The 27,456-nt window shown below is 40.1% G+C and overlaps 3 protein-coding genes across 5 annotated transcripts in view; 2 read left to right on the plus strand and 1 right to left on the minus strand.

Moving 5' to 3' along the window:
- Positions 1–1,118, minus strand: part of LOC123985316 (rhomboid-related protein 4-like) — a 7,837-nt gene extending 6,719 nt beyond the window's left edge. The window contains exon 1 of the mRNA XM_046072791.1: positions 1,056–1,118. The gene's annotated coding sequence lies outside the window, so the exon portion shown is untranslated. The remainder of the gene's footprint in view (positions 1–1,055) is intronic.
- A 1,546-nt stretch (positions 1,119–2,664) lies between these two features.
- Positions 2,665–16,498, plus strand: flot2b (flotillin 2b). The gene is made up of 11 exons (XM_046072785.1): positions 2,665–3,018; positions 4,040–4,121; positions 5,559–5,649; positions 6,233–6,356; positions 6,853–6,971; positions 9,027–9,140; positions 9,229–9,348; positions 9,494–9,708; positions 11,462–11,645; positions 14,177–14,326; positions 14,691–16,498. Exons 1-11 carry the CDS (start codon positions 2,970–2,972, stop codon positions 14,727–14,729), a joined length of 1,287 nt encoding a protein of 428 aa, XP_045928741.1. The 5' UTR covers positions 2,665–2,969; the 3' UTR covers positions 14,730–16,498.
- Positions 16,499–18,149: 1,651 nt separating this feature from the next.
- LOC123986226 (protein FAM222B-like) lies at positions 18,150–27,048 on the plus strand. 3 transcript variants are annotated; one of them, XM_046074368.1, is made up of 4 exons: positions 18,174–18,321; positions 20,987–21,114; positions 21,696–23,732; positions 25,666–27,048. In XM_046074368.1, exons 2-3 carry the CDS (start codon positions 21,033–21,035, stop codon positions 23,693–23,695), a joined length of 2,082 nt encoding a protein of 693 aa, XP_045930324.1. In that variant the 5' UTR covers positions 18,174–18,321; positions 20,987–21,032; the 3' UTR covers positions 23,696–23,732; positions 25,666–27,048. The 3 variants fall into 3 exon arrangements, with proteins under 3 accessions (XP_045930325.1, XP_045930324.1, XP_045930323.1); XM_046074369.1 differs by having other exon boundaries at positions 18,150–18,274; positions 21,696–27,048; XM_046074367.1 differs by having other exon boundaries at positions 21,696–27,048.
- The last annotated feature ends 408 nt before the right edge of the window (positions 27,049–27,456 follow it).

Below are 27,456 nucleotides of genomic sequence, written 5' to 3' on the forward strand. Positions count from 1 at the left end.
ACACACACACACACACACACACACTTGCTTATTGTTATATGTATTTATTTATTTTTAATAATTATTTTTACGTTTATATATTTTTTTATTTTTTTATTTTTATTTTTTATTAATGCACACAAACACAACTTTTACTGTTTTATTTCCTTATTTAATTAAATGTATGAAATTAATTGTCTTTATGTAATTTCTCTCCAGTTTCTCTCCACTGGCTGCCTGTTGTTTTTAGAATCCATTTTAAGATCTTATTGTTTGTTTTTAAATCTCTTAATGGGCTGGCACCATCGTATTTATCTGACATGCTGATTTTGCACACTCCAGTCAGAGCACTTAGGTCCACTGACCAGTTGCTTTTAGACTGTCCAAGGTTCAGACTGACCTTGACCTAATTTATGTGTAGCTTTGGCAATATTGTTGCTATACATTCATGCCAATGCGCTAATTTGAAAATTTAAAGGTGTCAAATAAATGTAGTGGACAGATCTGATGCACACATACAAAAAAAAAGAGATAACAGTTACACCATTTAATTGCAGACCCATAAAACTAGTTTGTATCATATTTTGAACGCACTAGCTTCACCGCACCAGTTTCCCCTACCAGAGTAAATGTGGTTAAATTCCAGCACTGTAAGAAAGTTATCAGACCATTTGAGTTCACACAATCTTCACATCTAACTCTCAGCAAGAAAGCAAATAGGGTATTTATTTACTAAAATGTGGAACTTTTTCTACTTTATTAACTTAACTTCAGACTTTCCAGTGGACAGATGTGATGCACACATACAAAAAGAAGGTAGTTTCACACTAAATCATAACATCTTCAGGGGTAAATTAAAGGCTTAGTTTATTAATTAATGAAAACGTAATACATGCCTGAAGGCTGTAAAGAAATAAAAAAGGGTGCTGCAACAAGGAAGACACTATAATTACTCCTCTTCCCCATTCTTTTCGTTTTTATGAAAACAATAGAGCAGCTGATTCATACAAGAGAAAACACTTCAGGATCCAAACTGTGACACACTCTTAAAATAAATCTGAACACACTTTACTCACACTTCATCCGACGGTCGCCCTTGGTTGAAGCTGCGTTTTGTATTTCTCTGGCGAGAGGTGGCGAGAGGTGGCGGAGCTGCAATACCTTCATCCCAAAGCGACCGTCAGCCAGCGCCTCCCGGAGAGACAGAACCAGAAACGAAACCGAAACCTCAGCGGTCCATGAACGCGGACTCCAGTCCGCCTGCGCTCAGGACTGTGGATCAGAAAGCGCTCCAGGTCTCCCACACAGATTTATCTCCATATGCGGTCTGTGTCAGTCCTTTAAGCAGTTTTCTTTTAGTCTGCTGCTTCAAAATGACCACAGTTGAATCAAAACCTCTCTGAAACCTTCATGACGGATTTATTGCTGGGCAGTTTTAGGTGAAGGCTATCTTGGTAACTGGGTGTGTCTCTTCATCAAGAGGTGAGAGTTGGTAAATTTGCTGTGTGGTTGTTGTTCATCATCATCAAAAATTTAGGCTATCTAGATTGTTTAAAGATTAGTTTCACATTTTGGTCTAAATAATGAATTTCTTCCTCACTTTACAAGCTGCCAGCTATCTGCCCCTATTTCCAGGAAAAACGCCTAAAATAACCCAAAAAGACTCAGGAATAACTCCTCAACCATTAAACATAGATGCAAAATTCTGGTCTCCTTTGTTATGTCAGAAGACAAGAAATATGAATCTATTTATCTAAATTAACCTATTTATGTTACCATTACAAAGTAAATGGAGATGCAATAAAGCAAAATATGATATTTTCATCCTTGCCTATAGTATAAAGTATATTTTCAAAGGCAATGTCACCATCAAAACCATCATCATGCAGATTATAATGCAACTGAATATCTTCTACCCGTGACTACAACTGTAACTGTGCATTTGATGAAAAGAAACTGAAATACAGCATTTATTATACAACTTCTAAAAAATATACCCAGGCATTCTCCATGATTTGGCTATATTTGCTGTTTACATGTTGACTTTTTACTGGAATTATTCTTAAAAAACACTATTTATTTCCATACCACATTACAAATAACATAAAGTTCCCAAAACATTGAAATATTGATAAATACAATGATTATTGATCAATATTCATATGACCGAAGAACTCCCTTGCTTTACAGGCAAATAACTTGGGGACAGAAGCTCCCACAGTCATGTGTGTGGTATCAATTGATTCCTCTAGGCCAGGCTATAGGTATAGCCTACTTATTTATTGTTTTTTTTTATAATTATAGCCAATAGGTGTCTGTTTATGTTTATTGTAACTATAGTCGCCAAAACAAATTCCTTGTAGTCTATGTCTAAAAACAACTTGGAAGAAATCACTGAAGCCAGATTACGTTCGCATACATCTTAATCTTTTACAAATGTTTATAATATAATGATGTCGGTTTTCGCGTTTGATATTTTTTATTATTATTATTTTAAATTTTTGGTGGTGAAGTGTGTTGGATGCATGAGTGTTTGCTCCCCTCTAGTGGTCATAGTGTGGTACTGCAACAAACAAAATTCGTCAAATTGGCGTCATTGTAGCCCCAATATCGTACTACCACTTCCGGTGGTCTTTCAAAATATAGTGACAAAAACCAGAGCAACCGGAAAGGAAGCAACAAAAATAAATCGTGAATATATATAGGTCAACGTGGAGGAGGCGAGGGTCAGGCAACATAGAGCTGGCTTCTCCACTGATCGACCTTTATAAGATGTGACGGTCTCTCCTCGACAGTCTCTCGAGAGTTACGTCAGTGCGGTGTCGTTAGGCGGGGCGGGGGCTGCGTTGTTGCTGTCGTTGTGCGGGAGGTGAAGACTCTTTCCCACCGTTCAGATTTGGAGTAAACAACGGACAACAGCAGTATCGTCGACTCTGTAAAGGAAGTAACAGCTCGTTAACGTGAGGGTGTTTTTGGTATCTTGAGTCAACATGGGGAGCTGCTTAACTGTGGGGCCGAACGAAGCTCTGGTGGTCTCCGGTAAGGTGAACGGACGTTGACGTTACCGTTACTACAGCTAGCTTAACTTACAAACGTTAGCTAGTAACGTTAGATGTCAGGTGTTATCTGGCAAAACGCGGTTATATCGCTCCTGCTTGTACCACGATAACTCATGAATGTCTTCTGCTGATGCTACAAACCACAACTGTGTGTAAATGTGTCAATCACAGCTTAACGTTACTAAGAACTGAGAATTTAACGTCGTAAGCGAGCAAGGCTTTCACGTTAAGAACCGTTATTTACGAGCACAGGCGGCTACAGATCCCTAGATATAAACCATAGACTGTATATAATAAGATATAAACACGCACCTGTGTTTGGTCGCTTCTTTGAGGCCCGCTGTGACGGGAGGATGAGTAGCAAGCCTGCCCTATAATAACAATTATAGGGCAGGCTTGCTACTCATCCTCCCGTCTCCTGGTTCCTGTTGTGGTTTTGTCCCTCCAGAGAAACCAAAGCCTCCAGACTGACACACAGCTAAAACATTTATTGGCTATAGAGCCAAAACATATCAGTTTTATCGGCTGTGTTTTACAGAGAGAACAGTAATAAATAAATATTCTAATTCAAGATAAAAGTGACTGTAAACATGCACTCTTGAATATGTGGGCTTCTGTAATCACAGGTGTGTCCAACAGGGTACAGCAGGCAGTTAAATTATTCATAATTAGCCTAATTAGTGCACATGGATATTTGGTGTCTCTGTGGTTTTGTCACTCAAGTTGTCACAAGCAGTGGTTGCTTATAATTTTTGGCTTGTGACCCTATAAAAAATAGCAATATCTTGTGACCCATCGTCATCAGTTGGGTTAGTACAACCAGAGGCAAATTTTGTTACCCTGTTTTATTTGAAAATGTAAAACTATTCTGTAATTCACAAGTAAAAAAAAAAAAAGCAAAGACTAGAGAAACATGTGAAGACAATAAATCTGTGATTTGATGTTGGATGTATAATTGAACATGAAGCGGTGTCTTAATGGCCTTGTTCTTCATCCCTCAGGTGCTTGTTGTGGCTCTGATGAGAAGACCTACGTCGTGGGAGGCTGGGCCTGGGCTTGGTGTCTCATCTCAGACACCCAAAGGTGACAACATACTATAAACATAAAATCCATTTATGTTATCTTGAAATGGAATTAGCCTTTTAGTAGCTCCTTGAAATACTTTTTGTGCCAGCAAGCGCGCCTCACCACTATTTAGACAGACCACAGCTGAAATGGGCTTTTGCTGTCTTGAAGTTAGTCCATTATCGGCAGGCAGTCAGTAAGGACTCGGAGGATGGAAGCTTTTTTTATCATATAATTTCGTATTGCACTTTGTGTTAAAGATGTTTCTAGCATAGAAAGGTTTGAAGGTCTTGTTTCTTTTCAGCCTACATTGTGTGGTGGTGGTGATGGAGCAGTGGATAAGACACATGCCTTTGGTGTGAGAGAACCGGGTTCCCTGAGAAAGACACTTAACCTGTAGTTGCTCTAGAGGCGTGTGACCTCTGACCTATATAGCCATTGTAAGTCACTTAGGATAAATGCGTCAGATGAAAATGTACATTGTGTGTCTTGTGTGACATTCCCACTTTTCTACGCTGTGTAGTGTGTTGACTGATGAATGCAGTGGCACATTTTTGCAGTGGTTGTTGTCAGCGGTTTCCCAGCATTTTTACATTCCACACCCCTGATCAACAGTCCCACCACATGTTGCGGTTGTGAAACATTTCATTACCTAATTTCCTGAGTTATGCTCTTTTGTAATGTTTAATACTTGAATTTATGTCATAGTAGTTAAATCAGGGTTAGTATGCCCCGGTCAAAGTGCTGGTCAGATGATCAAACAGCGCCTGAAACTCCCCCACAAACACAGCTTTTCAATGTCCTCAAACTTTATGAAACTGGCATCCTGACATGCACGCCCTCTGTACACTGCCATTGGCTAGGTGTGTGTAGGTGAAAAGTGACCCTCATTTGAACACTTCTCTCTGACGGCAGTGTGACTGTCTTGAACAGGTGTGAATACGTGGTCGGACAAGACATTATAGAAAACATTTAATTTCAATGATACACACTGCTGCCTTCATTTTGATGGCTGAAAATAAACCTGTGTGATTGTTGAAACGTTATTTCAAAAGAATCCTTAAATTAAAAAAATTTATTTACATGAATTATACTAACTTTATATTAACATTTTATTGTACACTTTTGTACCCTGAGTGACGTCAAGTGGAATAAGTCAAATTTCCATGATCAACAAAATATTGGCTTTTGATGTATGTAGCGGTATTTTTAGACTTTTTATATTGATCTATGTAAAAAAAAAAAAAAAAGGCAATTTAAATCAACTTTAATTCTGTGTGGTAAAATACTAAAACTTGAAAAAGCTGAATTTGAACCAGCAGTAGGAAGAGCAACTATTTTCTGTGCCCTGACAATAAAACAGTATTGAACATCTACAGATTTTATTTCTTTATTCCACATCGTATTTGTCTCCTCATGGCCTAATAATAAATGTGCTTTTGTTCCTTGCTGCAGGATAACCCTGGAGATCATGACTCTGCAGCCCCGATGTGAGGATGTGGAGACAGCAGAGGGGGTAGCCATCACTGTCACAGGGGTGGCTCAGGTAAGACCACATCCCAGTGTTTCCACATGGGCCAGGCCTCAGCTGCATGTTCATCCTCATTACTTCTGTTACTTACTGAAATGTGTCCCCTAGCACCAGAATATCAAAATCTGACAAATGGTCAAGCTGTTTTTCTTGTTAACTTATTCTTTGATCCGATAGTTCCTGATCTAAATAAAACCTGTTCAGAGTTTTTTGATTTAGGCAGAGTTGTTGTACGGCTGCTTTAGTTGAGACGACATTTAACAAGTGAAAACTGTGGCTTCTTTTGTTAAATTTAAACAGTGGTAGAAAGACATGTTTTATGTTTATTAAGTAAGATGTCAAAAACTACATTTAGCTTTTATTACTAAACTCAGGAAATGTTTCTGCACTAGTGTAAAAAATAAAAATCTCAAATAATACCCAGCCCTTTTTATGAGAAAGCAAAATATATAACACTGCTCATAGATTTTTCTTATGCAATAACGTCACAAAGCCAAAATATGTCCTTTTTACTGATGTATTTCATTACTGTTTAAATGTTTAACACTTGTTTAGTGGAACAGAGAATATAACACTGGCCACGTCACATCCTCTTTAGGTGAAAGTCATGACAGAGCAGGACTTGCTGGCTGTGGCCTGTGAGCAGTTCCTGGGTAAATCAGTCATGGAAATCAAAGCTGTAGTTCTGCAGACTTTGGAGGGACATCTGCGCTCCATTCTAGGTATGGACATTCATTTCATTCTTAACTGTGTTTGTGAAAATTAGTACACCTGAATTTGCTTTCTGACATGTCAGGGTAAACTATTTACTAGATTGGATTAGGCCTGCAACAGTAATTTTATTTTTTAATTAATCTGTGAGTTATTTTTTCAAGCAATCGTTTTTCAAAATGTCCATCACAGAGTCCAAGGTGATGTTTTCACATTTCTTCTTTTGTCTGACCAGCAGTCCAAAACTGTCACAAGAAAGAGGCTTGAATCGTTTTGCTTGAAATTGATTTATTATCAAAATAGTTGCAGTAATTTTCTGTCGATTGACGAATTTGATAAACAGCAAATCATCTTAGCTCTAGATTAGTTTGTCATGGCAGAAAATAAAAATGCACAACACTCAAGTCGAAATAAAGCTGCTGCTAGTTTAAGAAAAGTGACATTTCCAATTGCAAGGTATGCATGGACATGTGGTACGGAGATATTGACAACTTCTCTCTTTTACAGGTACCTTGACTGTAGAGCAGATCTATCAGGATAGGGACCAGTTTGCCAAACTGGTGAGGGAGGTAGCAGCTCCCGACGTGGGCAGAATGGGCATCGAGATACTCAGCTTTACCATAAAGGTGGGTTGAAGTTGCTGTGAGAGGCTTGGGGAATAAAACCTGATGCTCTAACAGCAGCAAGGAAGTGCAATGACAAGAATACCTGAAGAAAATGCTAATGTAGCTAGTGAGCAAAGAAGGGTCAAAATAATACAAGGCAGCATTTTAAAAATGACATTCTGTCTAACAGGAAGAGAAATCAGCTCGTGTTGAAATAGACCTGCAGTTTTGATCCAAGAACAAAACAGTACACGTGCCTGCTCAGCATGTGTGAGTGTAAAGATAGAAGCTAGATGTGTGTTTTGCTATATTTTGCCAAAGATGACAGTGTTTAGACCACACTGATCAGGAGCATAAATGATTTAACATATTTCCGGGGAAATGTCGATGCTTGTTGTTGATTTCTGACTGTGAAAACCCCCAGAACTAATGGGTCAGTCAGTTCACAGAGTAAATTTGCCACACAGCAAAAGATAGAAACAACATTAATTTTCCAAACTAAACTCTACCTTCTGAGTATGAAATACAGTTAAAAACACCTTGTGCCTGATGATTACTGCTGCTCCAACACTCAAAATAGATCTGACGCAGCATCAGGGTGTTATAGACTGTGGATAATACAAAAACATGAATAGATATGTTTTTTACTGAAAGAACATAATAGGCATCAGGAATAAATAAAATGTATAGCATTAATTTGTTAAAGACCACAGGTACAGTAAGTCTGATTTAGGCTCAGCAACTGTATACATGAGCTTGTTTGAGGGTGCTGTGGGAGTTGTAACATTAAGTGAGGGAGACATCAAGCATTTCATGTGACTGACAAAGTTTCTTTTGTTAGATCATCTGTGGAAACTTGAATTTATGCAGAAGATCTGAAAGACACAAACAATAATTCAAATCAATTTCAAGTTAACTGTCCTTAAATTTGTCCCTAAAAAAAACTGTCCTGCTGGTGATTTATAGTTATGTGGAGTCCAGCAAACCGACAGATGGTTTTTATTTGGTCTTATACGCTCAAACATGTTGTTGTGTTAGCTTTTATAATAGTATTTCAGAATGTTTAATGAATAACATTATAATACTGTTTTACCATGATATTTTGGGCAACAAAAATATGAAACATTTGATACCGACACATCCCTAGTGACTAATAATCCACGACCGGTATACTTTCCTAAATCTCCTGCTTCACATAATGATCACTTGCCTGAAATCTTCAGTGGCTCTGCAGTAAAATCCATCTTTCCACTTCTTCTGGAGTGGGAAAATTATCCCACTGGAACTAATTAGAAGTTGAGATCTCTGTTTGTCGAGTCTAATGCACACACACTTTCAGCTCAGAAGTGCATCATCATGACTGTGAGCGCTCTGTTGTGTCCATTTCTGTGTGACTACCATTGAGAGCCCAACATATGTTCAAAAACAGTCTTGTGTCTTTTTTAAATCTGTGTAGTTTTGTCTTTGAACATGACTTTAAACCCTAATGTGTCATGTATTTATTGAAAATGTTTTTATATACGGTCGGGGCTGCGGCTCATTAGAGAAGTCATCCCTGCTGGGTTTCATCGGTCTAATAACTGACTGGCAGGAGACTCCCCCTAAAGAGTTTACTGTTGTTGATCAGAGCTAATTGAAATGTGGTGCAGTGGCTGATCATAGTGCTGTGCTGGAAGCCCAGAGTCCATTTCTATCACATCAATTAGTCCGGGTGGAGATGGTTTCTGTGATGCGTCAGGATCTGTTAGTTCATTAGTGGAGGCCTCAGACATTTGTGGGTTGTCTTTTGATAACTGACACAAAATACTGATGGCAGTTTGTCTCTCTGTGTAGATATTATTTGTAAAAACTATCATGTTGGATAGTTTCTTATGTTATTGTTGAATGCAGCTGAGACCTTGTCACTAATCAGACAACTTTGTCAACAGATCATGTCAAAATGCTCACTACAAATCAAATCAAATGCTCACTCCTCAGACTTTACTTTACTTACTTTATACTTTATTTTACTTCAGTGTGTACAGGAAGCTGAGCTCTTTGCTCATCGGTTCACCTGTTCTCTGTCTGTGCTTGCAGGATGTTTATGACAAACTCGATTATCTGAGTTCCCTCGGGAAGACCCAGACTGCAGCTGTCCAGAGGGATGCAGACATCGGCGTGGCTGAGGCAGAGAGGGATGCTGGGATACGGGTAAGGAGGCTCTAGAAGACTCTGAGGAGTTGATTCTGAGGTACAGAACAATCAAGTGAAGTGCTTTTACTTCTTTATCGTCTCCCAGGAAGCAGAATGTAAGAAAGAGATGATGGACGTCAAATTCCAGGCTGACACTAAGATGGCTGACTCCAAACGAGAACTGGAGCTGCAGAAAGCTTCTTTCAACCAGGAAGTCAACACTAAGGTGGGCGCCTGAGGTTTTATTTTGCACTTAATGGTCAAGGTGATCAGTTAGAAGTTTGGCTAGAAGCAGTGGTCCGACAGTAGGTCAGTCATAAGAAGCATTGTGTTCTTTAGAAATGTGACAGTCTGTGTGCTGATGTTTTCAGAAAGCAGAGGCCCAGCTGGCATATGAGCTGCAGGCCGCCAAGGAGCAGCAAAAGATCCGTCTGGAGGAGATTGAGATCGAGGTGGTGCAGAGGAAGAAAGAGATCACCATTGAGGAGAAGGAGATTGACCGGACAGACAAGGAGCTCATTGCCACTGTCAAGAGGCCCGCTGAGGCCGAGGCCTACAAAATGCAACAGCTGGCTGAGGGGCATAAGTGAGTGACAACACATCAGTTAAAGGGGCATTCAGCCAGTTTTATCAGCGTTTTGTATTTATTTATTTATTTTTTTACACCAGTATCACCAGTCAGTAGAAACTGCAAGAGAACTAACATGAGAGTTAGGCACAGTCGACACTCCTCTTCTCCTCTTGAGGCACGGACACCTGTAGTTAAAAGAAATGACGCAGCTAATTAGAGTGTAGATCTGAAATATCTGGTTAAGAGGTCACGTACAAAATGCAAAACACTCCACTAGCAATATTGCAGCTTTGTTGTTTGCATTTGTAAGCTTCATAGCCGTCATGCCGTGTTGAACAGGATTTACTCGTGGCAGCGGCCTCCATTTATGAGCAGGTGGAGAATCTGGTTGTTGAAGTACCAGCTGACTGGGAGTTCCCACTCCAAGACATGCAGAGGGATATTTACTAAGGATTTGTTTCTTAAGGTGACAAACAGTTAGCGTTTGTTAGGGCTGTTTGGTTTCAGGCTAAACGCTCTTAATACATTCCTGTTGACAGGTCAAAAATGTAGGAAAAGGACATATTGAATATTGAAAGGTTTTTTTTTTTTAAAGGTTTAAAGTTATTTTACACTTCAGGGCAGTAAATTCTCTTTTACCTACCATGTTTGTGGTTATTCAGTTTTTATTCGCCTCTACAGTGAGGGCAGCAGAGCAACACCCTTATGTACTTCTGGTAGAGGTGTATTGACTTGCGTAAGGGGGGATGGTTATCTGTCACACAGGCTTGAAACCCGTCTATCCACCCTGCGTCCTTACTAAACACAGAGTTCTCACCATACCACATTTCCATGTGCTGTGGTCATGCGGGCTTCATTATGCTAAACACTTGCATTATTTTGTTGCACTTTGGGCCAAATTTCAGCCACGTAAATGTTTTTAAAGATGTCTGTGGGATACCTTAAGTTATGCCATCAGACATGAGATGATTTGGAAATGTTGCATGATTAGAAGTCATGTAGAGCTAGCAGGGCTGCAGACCCAGAACCGTCCTGAAGTTAATGTAAAGCGTCCCAAAATCAAAATGTTTTTCTTTACTTTATTATCCTCCTATAGTTGTTAGTGACATAATACATTATAAATTGATAAAATTTATTTTGCTTGATTCAAACAATTTGTTTTTTTTTTTTGATTTATAAACAAAACTGAAAAGTTATCTGTTGGGGCACCTTTTTACCTTGATGAGAAAGTATTTAATTTCAGTTCAGGTATAAACTCCTGGACTTTCTCTCCCACATCCCTTTGTTCTCTTATATGTCTAGAAGAAAATCGTAATATTATGAGACTAACATCATTATTTAATGAGAATTCATAATATTTTTTCTACCATGGCCTATACTCTGCTGTGCTCCCCCTCAGACTGTACTGACAAGTTCATTGCACTTCATCGGAGGTAGAAACTGAAACCATCACTTGTGATCAGGCAGAAATCAGGAACAGTGAGCAGCCAGCCTCCTGTGTGAGTCCGGCGTGACTATAGTAGCAGCGTTGGAAGACAGCCTCCGTTGTAGTGTGCGCTCGATCGGTTTAGTTTGTCATTTGCTAAGTGATAGTGATAAATAAACACAATCCCTTTCGTCCCAGAGGCGTCCTACAGAATATTTCTCTCTCATCCCCAGGACGACAGTTTGCAGTTAGTTTCGAGCCCTGAGAGCTAGGCAGCATAATGTGTTATTGATGAACGAATCAAATATCAGTTTTTTAACTTGTGTGTTTCCTGTGCATCAGGGTGAGGACGGTGCTGATTGCCCAGGCTGAGGCAGAGAAGATCAGGAAGATTGGTGAGGCGGAGGCTTGCTCCATCGAAGCAGTGGGCAGGGCGGAGGCTGAGAAGATGAGACTGAAGGCTGAGGCCTACCAGCAGTACGGAGAGGCAGCCAAGACTGCCCTGGTCCTCGAAGCTCTGCCTAAGGTAAAACAAAGATTAGCTCCATAATGCACATCCAGCTTCTCCTGTAGTTTGTAAGAACTCTTTCATTTAGAGTTCGCTGGATTGTTATTGTATAATGCTTTTTACTACAAGCATGAGCCAGTGTTAGGTTACTGCATGATTCCTACACTAGGAAGCATTTTTAGCCTCGTTTCCACCAGAAGCACAGTTTACTTTTAGTCCCAGGATCTAGTTTTCAAGGAACTAAACGGTTCCTTCAGCCCATTGTATGTTTCCACCGTGCACTTGCGAAGATTAGGCAAATTATTATTACTCTGACAGAAAGGCATCATTATTTAGTAATGTCCCTATCCACGAGCAAAATGTACAGTATCTCACAAAAGTGAGTACATCCCTCACCTTTTTGTAAATATTTGATTATATATTTGCACTTTGCTTCATTTGCTACATTGTAAAGTAGTGAATGTGCAGCTTATAACTGTGTAAATTTGCTGTCCCCTCAAAACAACACATCACACAGCCATTAATGTCTAAACATCTGGCAACAAAAGTGAGTACACCCCTAAGTGAAAATGTCCAAATTGGGCCCAATTAGCCATTTTCCCTCCCTGGTGTCATGTGACTCGTTAGTGTTACAAGGTCTCAGGTGTGAATGGGGAGCAGGGGTGTTAAATTTGGTGTTCTCGCTCTCATACTGGTCACTGGAAGTTTAACATGGCACCTCATACCAAATAACTCTCTGAGGATCTGAAAAAAAGAATGGTTGCGCTACATAAAGATGGCCTAGGCTATAAGAAGATTGCCAAGACCCTGAAACCCAGAGGTTGTCTTTGGGAAATAGACGTATGAGTGCTGCCAGCATTGCTGCAGAGGTTGAACGGGGGGGGGACCTACTGAAGCAGAGCATGATGCCCTCCCTTCAGAGACTGGGCCGCAGGGCAGTATTCCAACATGAGAACGACCCCAAAAACACCTCCAAGACAACCACTGCCTTGCTAACGAAGCTGAGGGTAAAGGTGATGGACTGGCCAAACATGTCTCTAGGTATCCTCAAAACAGAAGGTGGAGGAGCGCAAGGTCTCTAACATCCACCAGCTCTGTTATCGTCATGGAGGAGTGGGAGAGGACTCCAGTGGCAACCTGTGAAGCTCTGCTGAACTGGCAGTGCTGGAGAATAATGGTGGCCACACAAAATATTGACACGTTGGGCCCAATTAGGACATTTTCACTTTTGTTGCCAGCGGTTTAGACATTAATGGCTGTGTGATGTGTAATTTTGAGGGGACAGCCAATTTACACTGTTATACAAGCTGTACATTCACTACTTTACGTTATAGCAAAGTGTCATTTCTTCAGTGTTGTCACATGAAAAGATATAATCAAATGTTTACAACAATGTGAGGGGTGTTCTCACTTTTGTGAGATACTGTATATATGAACATCACATTTGAAAAACTAGGTTTGACCACTAAAAATAGCTTTTTTTATGTGAAAATAACACACAACACACAAATTTAATAACAAACTGGATAAAGCCATAAAGTTCTTAAAAGATCTCCAGCACAGAGAAAGAAACACAAACATAAAAACACATCAGTTTGGCAGGTACCTACCACGAGGCACCTCGTTCTGTTTCCACAGACATTAAAATTTCCAGTTGCAAGAGCTGCAGATCAGCTCGCAGCACTCACGTCTGTGTCCGCCTGATCGCCGGAGGAATGTGGTTTTTAAGGTGGTTTATTACATGTTGAAATAAGCTGGTCTGTTTGTTTTGGAGAGTAGGAGACCTACTTCTGCTTTACAACTCGGGACCCAGTATATAGCTTACCTCAATCAGCTGTTTGCTGTAAACACACAGCTGCACACCAGTTGCTATTTCCGAGCTAAAAATATAATACAGACGTATGATCTCAGGCAGACATCGGCAATACTTGTGTGTGCTATCTGGGTGTTTGTGATTTGATGGTTTGCCATAGCTATAAATATACATACATACATAAATGTCAGAGTCAACGGTAGAAAAGAGACGAGCATTAGTAGCAAAACACCTGAGAAGCTCGACTTAAAGTGAGTAGCCTTTACTTGACCATTCTGAAATGCACTGCAAGATCAATACTATTCTCATATCTGTTGGTATTATGAGTTAGTGAGACACTTAGCTTAGCAAAAAGACTGGAAACGGGGAAACACCTGGCTGTGTCTAAATTTACTAAATGGGCTTACCAGTATCTATAAATCTTTTCTTATATGTTGTTTGTTTAATCCCAACACATGTTCATTTCCAAACATTTTAATAGCAGCAAGATTTAGCCTCTAACCCAAATTCAAAACTGAACACAAGACTGTCAGATGTATTTTTCAAGGCAGTGGGATATGAAACCACGGCTAAAGTGATGGGAAAACAACAGTCTTACGCCACAATTGCTTCATCTTGATGCTTCATAAGTCATGGAGCTATGACTGCATTATGTATCACATGATCTCTGATAACTTAATGTGGTGGATTTTGATTGTTTCCTGCTTACAGTAAACACTCTACTGTATCTTTGCAGATTGCTTCCAAGGTTGCGGCGCCCTTAGCCAAGACCAATGAGATAGTCATCCTCAGTGGGCAGGGCAGCCGCGTGACAGGCGAGGTGAACCGCCTTTTGGCTGAACTTCCTGTGTCAGTCAATGCTCTTGCTGGACTGGATTTGTCAAAGGTAAGCATGCTTTATCATAAAGATTAGCGACACAATAGAATTGTAAATGTGTGTGTAGTATTACTAAAGGTATTAAATGCACGAGGGATTAGGATATTGAATCAGATGTGATAATATGGATTTATTGGTGAAAAGGCAGTGCTGTATCTCTGTTCAGATACTTCTGTTAGTACACTTACAAGCAGTACACTGTGTATACTGTGTACTTGCATAGTGTGTGTGAATTTTGAGGCACGGGGTTTTGTTGTGTCAAATCAAACACAGCTGTTGTGCACTGAAATGATTATCGCAACAGTTGAACTCCTCCTTCATGGGGGTTTGTCTCAAAGCCTCAGAGTTTTAATAATCTATTCTTTTTCTACAGATGCCGTTGCTACAGGGTTTGACCAGTACTCACGCCTGAAAGCCGACGACTTCACATGACTTGTTGTTGTATGCACTCTGACAGACTGCCTTTAATACACTTGAAGAATTTTGTTGTTTTATACGTATCTACTGTATACAAGTGAATTTTGGAAACCTCTGGTGCCTTACTTTATACAGGACCAGAATATCTGCATGCACTGCTGCTCATTCAGAGATTTTTTTAATTTAGTTTTAACATGGGAACATTTTGTGTTGTCTTTTCTTTTGTTTTGTTTGAATCGCGTATATATATTGGCCCATTTGTATGAAATGTCATTGAAAAGGAGAGCCGATAGTCGACTTAACTCCTATTTTTTGATATTTATACATTTAGGTCCTGCTTTTTCAAACAACAAGGCTCTCACTTTTTATATTCCATATGTTGCAGGCCTTTTGTTGATTTATGTCTTTCTATATTGTTAGACACGTCTGCATAACCTAGATCATCTAAATTTACTGTAGAACGTTCTTTGTAAATCACATGTTGTAATTTATAACTACCAAATGTTATTCAGGTTAATTTATGTCTCAGTGATTGAGTTTTACGCTGTAACAGGTGCTCACAATGTCAAAATAAGCCCCTTTGATTGTGTAAATATTGTCTGTTCCTCTAAAAGAAGTTTCACTCTCCACAAACTGTTGACAACAGGCATGAGATATATGCTTTTTATTTATATGCTGGCAGGAAAACAGGAAGCAAATTCTGATCGTGTACTGATATGGTTAGCTTGTGATGTGGTCCTTTTTTAGGATTTAGTTTAGGTTTTTAATGTAAGATGTTATTAGTTTAGAACTTGATTAAGTTTGGAAACAAACTGTTGGTGTCACGCCATCAATAGATGAAAAGACTAAATTGTAATTGTTAAAACAACTGGCTTGGAGTTGTGTGAGGTGTTTTATTGTGGCACACAAAAGGCCAAAACACAGTGAGGTCAAATAGATTAGATCCTTAGTCCTTTAATTATTTTTTGTAGCAGAAGGATTTGGGATACTGCATAGTTTATCTGATGTTTAAATTTCATACTACAAATATCTGTAGACGCTAAGCCATGTTTGACAGAGTGTCAACAAACCAAACTTTTACACTTTTCAGAGAAACACAGAACTTTCTGTTCAATGTTTGTACATGTCGTGCTTTGTTTGTTTTAATAACTGTGACATCAAATGTAAAATTATCTTCTAGCAGAGTCATTTAACTTATCAAAGTTAAAGTTTTAATCATTAATATTGCTGTTTGTAAATGGTCGCAATGCTTTGTTGTTTTGGCGTCTAATGCACCAAATGTTAAGCTCCAGTACAGTACACACTGGGGGTGGTGGACGGGTACAATATATTATTGGACAGAACCGGTTGACCCCTCCTATGAAATATGTCATCCGCTGAGCCAGAACCTGTTTGTCAATAGAAGACTGTTTGTCTCAGCCAGGATGAGCATACTGACACAGAACTTACACAGGACTGTTACTATTGTTGGTAATATATTTTTTTGTGCTCATCCTCAGTTGATTTATGTTTGTATCATTCTTTGCTGATGTTGTGACTTGACAAAATACTGTGACCATATTGATTTGTTTAGCTTTACACATGTCCAGTGTAAATATGACATGTTTGTGTTAGATTCTTAACGTTATTTACAACACATAACACTGTGTGTCTCAAATGGCCATGAGTTCCTGTATGCTCTTGCTGCATGTCATCTGTCTGTACTAATCAGTTAACTCTTAGCTAATTGTCATTCTAATAAATAAAAATGCCATCATTTATTAATTTATTGCTATTTAATATTATATTTATATATATATATTATTTTTAAGACATGTTTATTATTTTTTCACTGACTCCTGATTTGGCTTCTGTATGCTGATGGACAACAGAACAAACATACATGCAAAATTATATTAAGGGGTTTAAATCTATATAGGATATATACACGGAAGAAATTTATAAATGCAACACTTGTTTTTGCTGAACTCAAAGATCTAAGACTTTTTCTTTGTACACAAAAGGCCTATTTCTTTCAAATATTGTTCACAAATCTGTCAAAATCTGTGTTAGTGAGCACTTCTCCTTTGCTGAGATAATCCATCCACCTCACAGGTGTGGCATATCAAGATGCTGATCAGACAGCATGGGGATTGCACAGGTATGCCTCAGGCTGGCCACAATAAAAGGCCACTCGAAGATGTTAAGTCAATAGTCAATCTCTTTGCAAGTTTCGTTTATATTTTTGTGGGTCTTGGTGGTGTCAGTTTCCTATCAATTATTTAAGCCATTATATAATTGATTTTAAATTTAGGGAAGTCGTAAAGACCAGTTTCATTATAATATGTATGTAAATAGTTGCATTCACTTAGTGTTGTCTGGTGGAAGAACCTTATTGTGTCCCCTACACTTCTGAAATCAAACCTGTACCAGGTGGTGAAATTATTTTGACTATTTACTCAATTACTACTTCTTACTACTCGTAAGTAGTAAAAAATTTGAATGCAGAATGCTTTTTACGTGTAATTGAGTATTTTGTTGTGCTAATCTGTCACTTGGTCCCAGTTGTGATGATATGCTGCTTATGTGATAGTAAATTTATTAACTTTGGGGTTTTGGACAATCGTTTGTACAAACCAAGACTTTATATAAGTCATCTTGAGCTTAAGGAGATTATAAATGGCACATTTTATTGACCATTTATTAATTAACTGTGAAAATAATTGATGGATTTAATTGTTAGTTACAGACCCCATTATGGATGTTATCCTTGAAAGCACAGGAAGAAGAATGAAGCAAAAACATTTATTCCCAAATTTACATATGGGAATATGAGAATCGTTTTAACTTGGAAAAAACCCACCATTGTCCACGCCCTTTAACTTTAGTCATGGCTTTAGTACAGGTTTATTTCTCCCAAGACTTTATTAATACAGTAGTATATTAACAGACAAGATTACAGGGAGTACCTACAGTCTATGGGGAGCACAGGCTATATGGAAATATACAAATGAGAAAACAAACATAAATAAACAAATAAATAGTTAAATTCTGTCTATAACATGTTTCAAAATGTTGGATTTCTTTAAAGCTATGTTTTTTTTAAACTGCCAATATGAAAATATAGGTTTTTAAAAGGTCAATGTAAAATAATTGTCTGTTTGGAAGAAACTGAATGCATTTTGCTTTATGAATATGATATTTACGCAGAAGACATAATTTAACCAAATCCAAAAATATTACAGTTCATAGATTCAACATTCACAAATAAGACGACACTTTTAGAACAAGATGTTATTGATATATGATTTATGAAAAGAACATAAAGGGGGAGACATCAGGTCTAAACTTAATAATGAATTCATTGCAAGGATAACGTTATATATCTTTGTAAAATCTTAATCCGCTTCTTAAGCCCTGGCGTTTGCAATTGACACCTAAACGCAGAACCAGGGTCCTTTTCTCTTTGCGCATGCTCGATAAATGTTGCTGCCGTAGCCGGACAGGAGCACGGACAACCAACACACCGGGGATGGTCATTCTTTAAAACCAATATCAACGGTATATCTCCACAAAATGAAGTTTCCTTACTCGTAGATTCGTGAGGAGTAAGTATTGCCCTCTTTAACTCGGCTCGCGTCGGTGTTTCTCGTCAATGAAAAGCTAAAGTTTGCTAACCAGCTGGCCTCGTCACAATAAGCACAAAGAAGATCCTTATTTGTTGTGGTGCTTGACTCGAGGGAAACTACTGAAAGATGTAAATCCACCTTTTTATACTTTCACTAAAAGGGAGATACCGTGGCCCTGCAGTGAGTCCAGTTTTCGTTTGCATGCTGAGATAATCCAGCTACATTATTAGATCGGTAGTAATCTGTATTAAATTTACATCAGATTAAGGCTGCATTGCTAGACAGATGGCTAACGTTACCTAGCGGTCTGTAATTTTAATTTAACCCACTATAAAGTGATTAAATATGTAACTCGGCGTATAATCTGACAAAGGTTAACGTAGGCGTTAGCTGAGGAGGATGCCACAGCCCAGCACGGTAAGTGTGACCCGTGCTTGTAGAAAATAGGGTTGCAACTAAACGTTAGTTTCATTATCCATTAATCTGTCGAGCATTTTCACGATTAATCGATTAGTTGTTTAGTCTGTAACATGTCAGAAAATGGTTTAAACGTGACGTCCTCAAATGTCCTGTTTGGTCCACAGCCCAAATATGTTCAGTTTACTGTCACAGAGGAGGAAAAGAAATCAGAGCATTTGCACATTTTTATTAAAAATTACTCAGAACAAGTAATCGGTTATCAAAATAGTTGCTGATTCATTTAATAGTTGACAGCTAATTGATTAATCCACTAATCATTGCAGCTCTAGCAGAAAAGGTCACATAATCCAGTCTGTGTTAATGAAGATCCTCATTTCCCAACAGTCACTCCACTGCGTCATCCTGAGGGATACAGAGGACGGAAAGGGTTGACCCAAGTCCGCAAAAAAGCATTAGTTTTGTAGCCAAATCCATTTAGATCAAGTAGAAAATCCAAGACATTTATCTCAGGAATTCATTTAATCTAAAACCTTTCCCCCCCCCCCCCAAGGGATTCTATCATTGTGCCGCTGTAACAAGTCAGTGGAAGTGAACAAGTGATGAATCATGAACTGTCTGCAAATCTGTGATGAGTCTGCAAAATGATGTGTGACTAACCCAAAAGGAAACGAGAGATTCCTCGCCTAATGTTCTTCCCATGAAAGAGATGTGGAGCAAAATCTACATTAGGGTCTGCATTGGCTGCAGCCATTGATTATTTTAATTTTCCATTAATCTGACACGCTGGTATTGGCTAATGGAGACATGGATTATTGCTTAAAATTGCCCTATGTCCTCGCTGTCAGCGCTGCTCTTTTGTGTTAATTCCTCTCATTTAAGCCTAACCAATTGTTTGAGCTGGTTAATTCACTAGAACATTTATTTTGATGATCGATCAATCGGGTCAGTAATTTTTCAAGCAAAAATACCAAACACCCCCTCGTTCTAGCTTCTGCGATATGATAAGCGGCTTTTGTGATAATAAATTGATTATCTTTGGGTTTTGGAGTGTTATTAGGACAAAACAAGACTTTTGATAACGTCACCTTGAGGTTAAGGAGATTGTAAATGGCACTGTTTTCTGACATTTGATTGACGATTAATCAATTTCTTGTGAAAATAACTGGCCGATTTGTTAGTTGCAGACCCTGTTATGGATTTTGTCCCCTGTCTCTTCCACTGGAAGCACAGGAAGAATGAAACAAAAACTGTTATTAATTCCCACATATGGAAACATGAGTATCATTTTGAAACTTGAAAAATGTTAACCTCTCCATTTATTAAATGTTTTTGGCATTTATAAAAATTTCAGCATAGACAGGGGCACCTAATGCAAGTATGAAAAGTAATTGGGTTTACTTAAGGTTTGAGGCGTCATCTTGCAGATTCTGCATCGACTGGTATGATTCATCACTAGTTAACAATCACTGTTGAAATACCTAAAGGTGACTTCTAATGATGGTGCAATCTTTTTAACTTCTAAAAGGCTTTTGGACTAAACTTATTTGTGAGTTAAAGTGCTGTCTCGGACACATACGGCACTTCTTTGTTCAACAAGACCACTGGCTTTTCTACATTAAAGCTCGGGCAGGCATTTTATTTCAGAAGCATTTTTTGTTGAAATTCTCTTTATAGCCCGAAGGCAATCAATAAATTAAATGCTCCGAAAAATCTGCTATCTGTGGGTGTTGCATTGCTGTAATAAGCATGGGCTGAATAAAATGACTGTCTGGCCTACCTGCCTGTCTACCTAACTACCTGGATTCTTTTAATAGTCTCTTGCTAGTTTCTCCCAACGTTGCCTACCCCAGATTCGTGACCACTGCTTCGCTTTTGATTTGGGTATCGAGCTTTTCATAATATAACCTACTGAAACATCTTCCGCATTGGAAATTGTACTTTTGTTTTGACTGTATCAAGAAACCGTCTGTTTGGCTTGCAGCCTGCCATCATGCTGTGTGCCGTTTTGTTCAAGGAAAAAAAAGAAACCATTTTTCCATCTCAGCTCTTAGCTAGCTGCAGGGTGTATGCAGCGAGCTTTTACAGAGCCATGATGTCAGTTTATTACAAGTTGCCATTTGCAAAAGGTCAGTCTGTACTGGGTGTGAAAATTGGCAACAGCAAAGTCATTTCACACCACCGTAAGTGACTGTCAGCAGCTGACTTGTGCCTGTTTCTCCCCCAGTATGGTGAGGAGAAGGTGTCCCATGCTGCATTAGTGGAATAGTGACATGCTGGCCTGTCTGCCGGCATCAGGTGACCCTACCATCAGACTTCTCTCCCGCACGCAGATGAACACTGGACTTCAGAAATGTAAGTGCTTCGTTCCACCGTGTCATGGTTGTATTTCCTTTTGAAATTACTATCGTCAGCATTAGTGATCAGACAATGTGTTGATCTTGGAATTGTATACACAGCGTGAGGTTTGCAACATTATTTATCCATAATTTGAATCAAGGAAATTCTCAGTTAAGTGTAGACAGCATGAAATGTGATAAACACACTCTACCCGCAAGGTAAATAGGTGAAATTATGGCTGAATGATTCTGGTTTTTATAGTGGGAGCTGAACAGTTGAACACTTTATTTGCCGCTAAAAGAAGTGACTGTTGTGCCAGCTTTTCACTCCAGCACACTATTAAGAAGACAATGCATTTAATGGAGGCAAAGTGAGTTTTTGTTGCCCGAAAAATGGCAAGCTAGCTTCAATGGCTGCATTATATGTTATAGAGAGCTGTAGCAGATAAAGCTACAATGGCGCTCATGCAGTACATTTTATTTCAACATTGCTTATTGTCATCCAGTGTAGTGTTGCAGTACATTTCAGTATTTAGTGATGTGTCATCAAATCCTAGGCAGTGCATTTCTGGTTGTCTGACCTTATACACATTGCAGGGGAAACTACACAGAAGATGAGATCTGCCAGCTATCCAACCCCAGCAGAGTTGGATGCCTATGCTAAGAAAGTCGCCAACAACCCTCTGACCATCCAGATCTTCCCCAACAGTGTCAAAGTACCTCAAAGGAAGCACATACGCCGCACAGTCAACGGGCTTGACACATCCTCGTCCAGCCAGCGCCACAGTCCCTATCCCTCTCAGGTCAGCTCCAGTAGGGGCCTGCTGGCTGTCCTCCGTGCGCCTGCCAAAGGCGTCATCAAAGAGTTAGACGGTAGCCGCGCCCGACAGCTTCAGAAGGCCGCCATGAACCCTCACAGTGGGCCGTATGCCACTCAAAGCACTTTAAATCTTCCTCAACCGGCTCCTCACCTACAGGGCCCGTCTCAGCCTGTGGCCCAGGCTGCACAGAAGCAGGGCATGGTTCACCCACAGGCGCTACAACAACAGCAAAGCATGACTCACCCAATGACTTTACAGCAGCCTCAAACTATGCCTCACCCACAGGCTTTGCAGCAAAGGAACATGGCTCATACACAAGCTCTGCAACGGCAGCAGAGCTTGTCCCAAGTTCAGACCTCACAGCAGCAAAGGTTGGCTCACCCACAAGGCATACAGAGGCAGCAGAGTGTGCCTCACCCCCAGGCCCTGCAGCAACAACCGAGCCAGTCTTGTCCACCAGTCGTACCACAGCAGCACCTGTCTCACATGCAGACATTAAAGCATCAGACGGCTCCTCCGCAAGCTTTACTTACACAACAAGGAGTGACTCAGGATCTGCGCCACATGTCCGATGCAGCTCAGCTTCCGAGCCTGCAGCACACCCATGGGCTAGTTGCCTCACAGCCCCTTCCCCAGGCTGTGGGTGCAGGACCTTCTACCGTGCCGAATAGCCTCCAGCAGCCCCCTCCAGGGGCATACGGGCCCAGGAAGCTCCCTGATGCAGATGCCCCACCAAATGTAACTGTATCTACCTCCACCATCCCACTGTCAATGGCAGCCAGCCTGCACCAGAACCGGACTGGGGACCTGAGCAGCATTGTGCACCAAATAAACCAGTTGTGCCAGGCACGGGCTGGCATGGGCACCACCTCAGTCTGTGAGGGTCAGATTGCAAACCCCAGCCCCATCAGCCGCAACCTGCTGATCAACGCCAGCTCAAGGGTGTCCTCTCACCACCCGGGTCTGGGCTCTGTGTCCAGCTGCCTCATGGTGGGACCCTTAGACAAATCTACAGCTCAGACTCCCAGTGCTGCTCTCCAGTCACAGCCCAATATAATGGCTACTAATAGTATACCTGCCTTTCACACAGACCCAGAGAAGGTACAACTGCAGCAACAGCAGCAGCAACTTCAGCACCATTTACATCAGCAGAAACAACAGCTACAGCAGCAGCAGCATTTACAACAACTGCAGCAGCTGCAGCAGCAGCGCTCCTGGGCTGAACATCAACTGGCCCACATGCAGCAGGTCCCTGAAGGGGCCCATCCCTGCAAGAACCCAAGAATGGAGCCTCCAGCTGAGTGTGCTTTCCCATCTCGAAACCTCAGCTATTCACACAAGCTACCCAACACTGCACAGTCGTTTGCTCTGAAACACCCTGCTGAAAAACCACGACCCTCCTCCCCTGTTAACTGCCCAGTAGGTTCTATGCCTTACATTAATGGCCACTACATGCAGCCACCGTGGGGAAACATCCCAGCCACAGCAGGTAATGGAACCGGCCCTCAGGACCACCCAGTGGCTTTCCAGGGGGGGCAGGCTGCTGCCTCCACAGACCGCATCCCAGGGGCAAAGTACAGACCAGGGAAAGAGGGTCCTGCTGGTCAGTCGAAGTTGATGCAGAATGTGGATTTCTTAGGAGGGGACTTCCAGATGCCCAACTTTCAGGAGCAGAATATGGGTGTGATGGAGAAGATGCACAGGTCAGCCATGGGCCAAGTTCAGGACCCCAACAATGGCGGAGGTGTCCACACTCATCACCCAGGCTACCGTTAAAGCGTGTGCTGACCCCCCACCCCCCACCCCACCCCCGGTGTGTTTGAGTTTTTCCTCAGCTTCTGTGGTTTTATTCTTTAAGATCTTGCAAGTGATCAATTACATTTTATTGCTTCAGAGCTTGATTTGTAGACCCACCAGGTTGTGACGTTTCAAAGTATTCCTCAGGTCTTAAGCCATGTCGTACCTTTGTTGCAGATGAAGGGTTTTTAAATTTGTTGTCCACTGTTGAGTAGAATTCCTCTTTTCATCACTGGCATGGGTGTGCTGCTCTTTGTTCATGTATATATGGTGTTTAAAATATTAATTTGCAGCTGAGAATATGCTTGTCATATGATTGTCACAGTGCTTTTCCTTGGTTGACATGGAACAACTCAACTCTTTTCAGCATTTGTGGCCTTACAACTGCCCAAAGGCAAGATTTAGGATGTCCTTGTATAATGTTTAATTTGCAATTATTTATCCTCTTTGTGATCCATTTAAATAAGGTTACATGTATATGCAATTAATAAGACTGTTTGATAAGGTTTTTGTCCCAGGAGTTGAGGGGTGTACACTTATTAACAGGCCTAAGTGAGAACCACACGTCCTCTATCAGGAAAACAACATGGCTTCTGAACTGCACTGCGAAGGGTCTGTCGTTTTTGCATGGTATGATCACAGTGCGCAAAAACGGCTATCTTTTACTGTTAAGCGGAATTTGAGTTAAAAATAAGATAAAGCCAGCACTGGCAAAACAGTAAAATTCTCCATTTCTGAGATTCATGTAGTTTTTCTTACATTTGGAAAGTGCCCTCTTGGTTGTGATATTTCGAGAATTGCTTTTGAAGTTATTCTTTTATAACAGTTTTTGTTGTATTTCTGTAGATGGTCCTACTTGAACTGTAGAAATTCCTTTGTTAAATGTTGTGCTTAACATTTGGCAAAAGGAGCAGAAACTCCATTAGCCCCCATTTGTCTATATCTAATGTGAAACAGAATGGCATCCCATTAAAATGGCCTATGTATGTCGTCATGTGAAAAGCAAATTGATCACTTGCAAGCGTGCAAGTACTTTAAATAGCTGGGAAGATTTCCCTCCAACACGTTTTCTCACCACTTTACTACTGTAATGCAAGTCAACTGATGTGGTGTGGACATAATCTGTGTGGCTTGTGGTGGGCTGTTATCTACTAATCACTGGCCTTACCCTGTGTTGTATTTCTGCTACCTATAAAGGAAAAAAAGTTAAGAACATTTAATGCAGGTTATGTTTTGCTAGATGTGTCTAGCATGAAACTCTGGACCCATTTCCTCCTCCTCGTCCTTTTTCGGGTTGATGTTATCTGGTCATATATTGCCCTGCTAGCCTCACGCCCTTTGGAAAAAGCCTTAAATGTCACAGTAGTTATCCTCTACGTAATACTTACCTTAACTGTCTTTCTTTGCCAGGAATAAGTATGGCTTCATTATTTTCTCTGGTTTATTTGAAATCTGTTAAAACTGTGTACTGTCAGATCATTGGGCAGTGTTAATATGTATAGGCACAGGGAATGGGTGATATTGACTTTAAATTGAAATATTGAAAAGGTAATAATGCTACTCATACCTGTTGATAAATCACCTATCCTACTGTCTCAAATGTTGCCTATCTATCAAGGAATTAAGATGATTTTAAGAGTAAAATATGAATAGTATTTAGCAAATGAATAGGTATGTAGAACAGGGCTGTAGCTGTTAAAGTATTTGAACTCTGTTTTAGTTGTTATACTTAATATCCTTTATATAGTTTGTTAATTTATTTTTTTTTTTTTTGGACCACTGCATCCTGAAGCCATAGGTCTTTTCACATTAGGTGCCATAGATGACACATTGACGCAGACAGTGTAAAATGAATTGCCTGAACTCAGAGGCAAGTAAGGGGTTTGTATCCATGCTTTAATCTGACGTCTTTCACAGCGCTGAACATTTCTTCTTTGAATCGTTCTCAGAATACAGGACAGGTCAAAAGGGAGAAAGAATGGCGAGATGATACGTTCAGAGAAAGACAGCGGAGACGCAAGCCGTAGCTTTTCTGGATTTTGGTCTTCATACTTGATGGCAGTTTTCTTTTTTTTTTCATGGCTCTCATTTTTGATGTGCCTGCCCCTTAAAGCTGCTATTGACTTTAATCTTAACACACACTAGTATGATTCGTGTGCGTGTGTATGAATAGTAATGATGTTTGGGCTGTATCAGTGAAAGTAAGTTCCTATTTAAGGATGGGCGCAACACTCAAGTGCTGGTAAATTTGGTAAGGTCTATTCTACCGGCCATATTTGGAGATTATTCTAAATGTATAATAATTAACAAGTATACAAAGTGGCAGAGTGATTTTCAGGAGTCTGACACATAGCGGCCTAAAGACAGACACCTTCCAGACCCGTTTGGATTTCCTAACTTTAAATTAACACTAAACAGTTTGACAAGTCTGCCCAGTTTATTTTGAACTGCCTCATTACAGCCCGACATAGTCAGGTTCTACAGTTTCATATGAAGTGCCTCTACTGGGCTTAGTATGGAGAAATGTGTGAATGGGTGCTTGAGTGTGTGTGTGTGTATGTTAAGCTTGGGTACTTGCACACAGGTGTGCACGCTGACAAGGTGCACGAAGTTAATCTCTGATGGGGGACCAAGCTACTTAGTGTAACTACTGATACTGTGTCATGGACTGAAGTCCTGAAGTGTGCCACGATTCCTAGACACTGTCGGGATGTGTGAACTGTTTGCTGCTGACTCACTGACCAAAGTGACCAAGCGTCCCTCTCTGTAACCACCCCGGTCAAACGCCTTGGCAAGCTTGTATTGGGAACTTGTGTTCTAACAGTAATAAGCAACAACCCGGCGACATAAAGGAGAGCTGCTGCCCTCATTTGGATGGTTAAAGAAAATCTTGTGAAGTAAAAGTGTAAAGATGTGAACAGAGATGAAAAAATCTAGAGGGAGTGGTTCCTGTCTGCACAGTTCGCCCCAGTTTTGATGTTCTAACCAAAACATATGTTGTGTCTCACAATAGTAGTATTAAGAAACAGTACATGTCAGTATGCACTGTGAGAATATAATCTACTTAAGCACATTGTAGCTCATGTTAGTTGACTCAGATGGCAATATTTAACGGGGTACAGGTATGTAACAACTCTCTCTAGATTTATTTTTACTCCAATTCCTATGATTGTCTTTGATTATCAAAGCTCTATCATGTTGTGAACGGTGGTGGAGGGGGGCTTACTTTCTCTACTTTGTGAAAATGTGATATTCCAGTTTTGCCTAACCTTCAGGAATAAAATGTCTTGCACAAACATTCCCCCTAACCAAAATAAAGTTTGCAAACACAAGGCTTTTGAGTGACTGTTATGTATATGTAAAGATGGCGAAGATGATCAGTTTATATCAGAGCAAATGTTTGAGATTTTTTATATATATATATATATATATATAAATAAATATAAATAAATAAAAATTTCGAATTCAACTACTTAATCATAACACATTCCACAGACATGGCCTGTTTACAAATAATGGGTACACTCTGGCACTAATAATCTATAGTTAATAGTACACATGTAATAGGCACAGCAGAGGTTTTTTTTTTGTTGACATTTTAAACATTTCAAAATGTGGTTTTTAATTCTGAAAAGCTGTGGTTGCAGACATCTGGCACAAATTCCACAGATTTCCTGAAAGACTAAATGGCATCTTTGCAGTAAGAAACCGCATGTCATGCGTGTGGTGTGGTGTGTTGC

This window comes from Micropterus dolomieu, linkage group LG17, assembly GCF_021292245.1.
Source record: "Micropterus dolomieu isolate WLL.071019.BEF.003 ecotype Adirondacks linkage group LG17, ASM2129224v1, whole genome shotgun sequence".
Classification (NCBI taxonomy): domain Eukaryota; kingdom Metazoa; phylum Chordata; class Actinopteri; order Centrarchiformes; family Centrarchidae; genus Micropterus; species Micropterus dolomieu.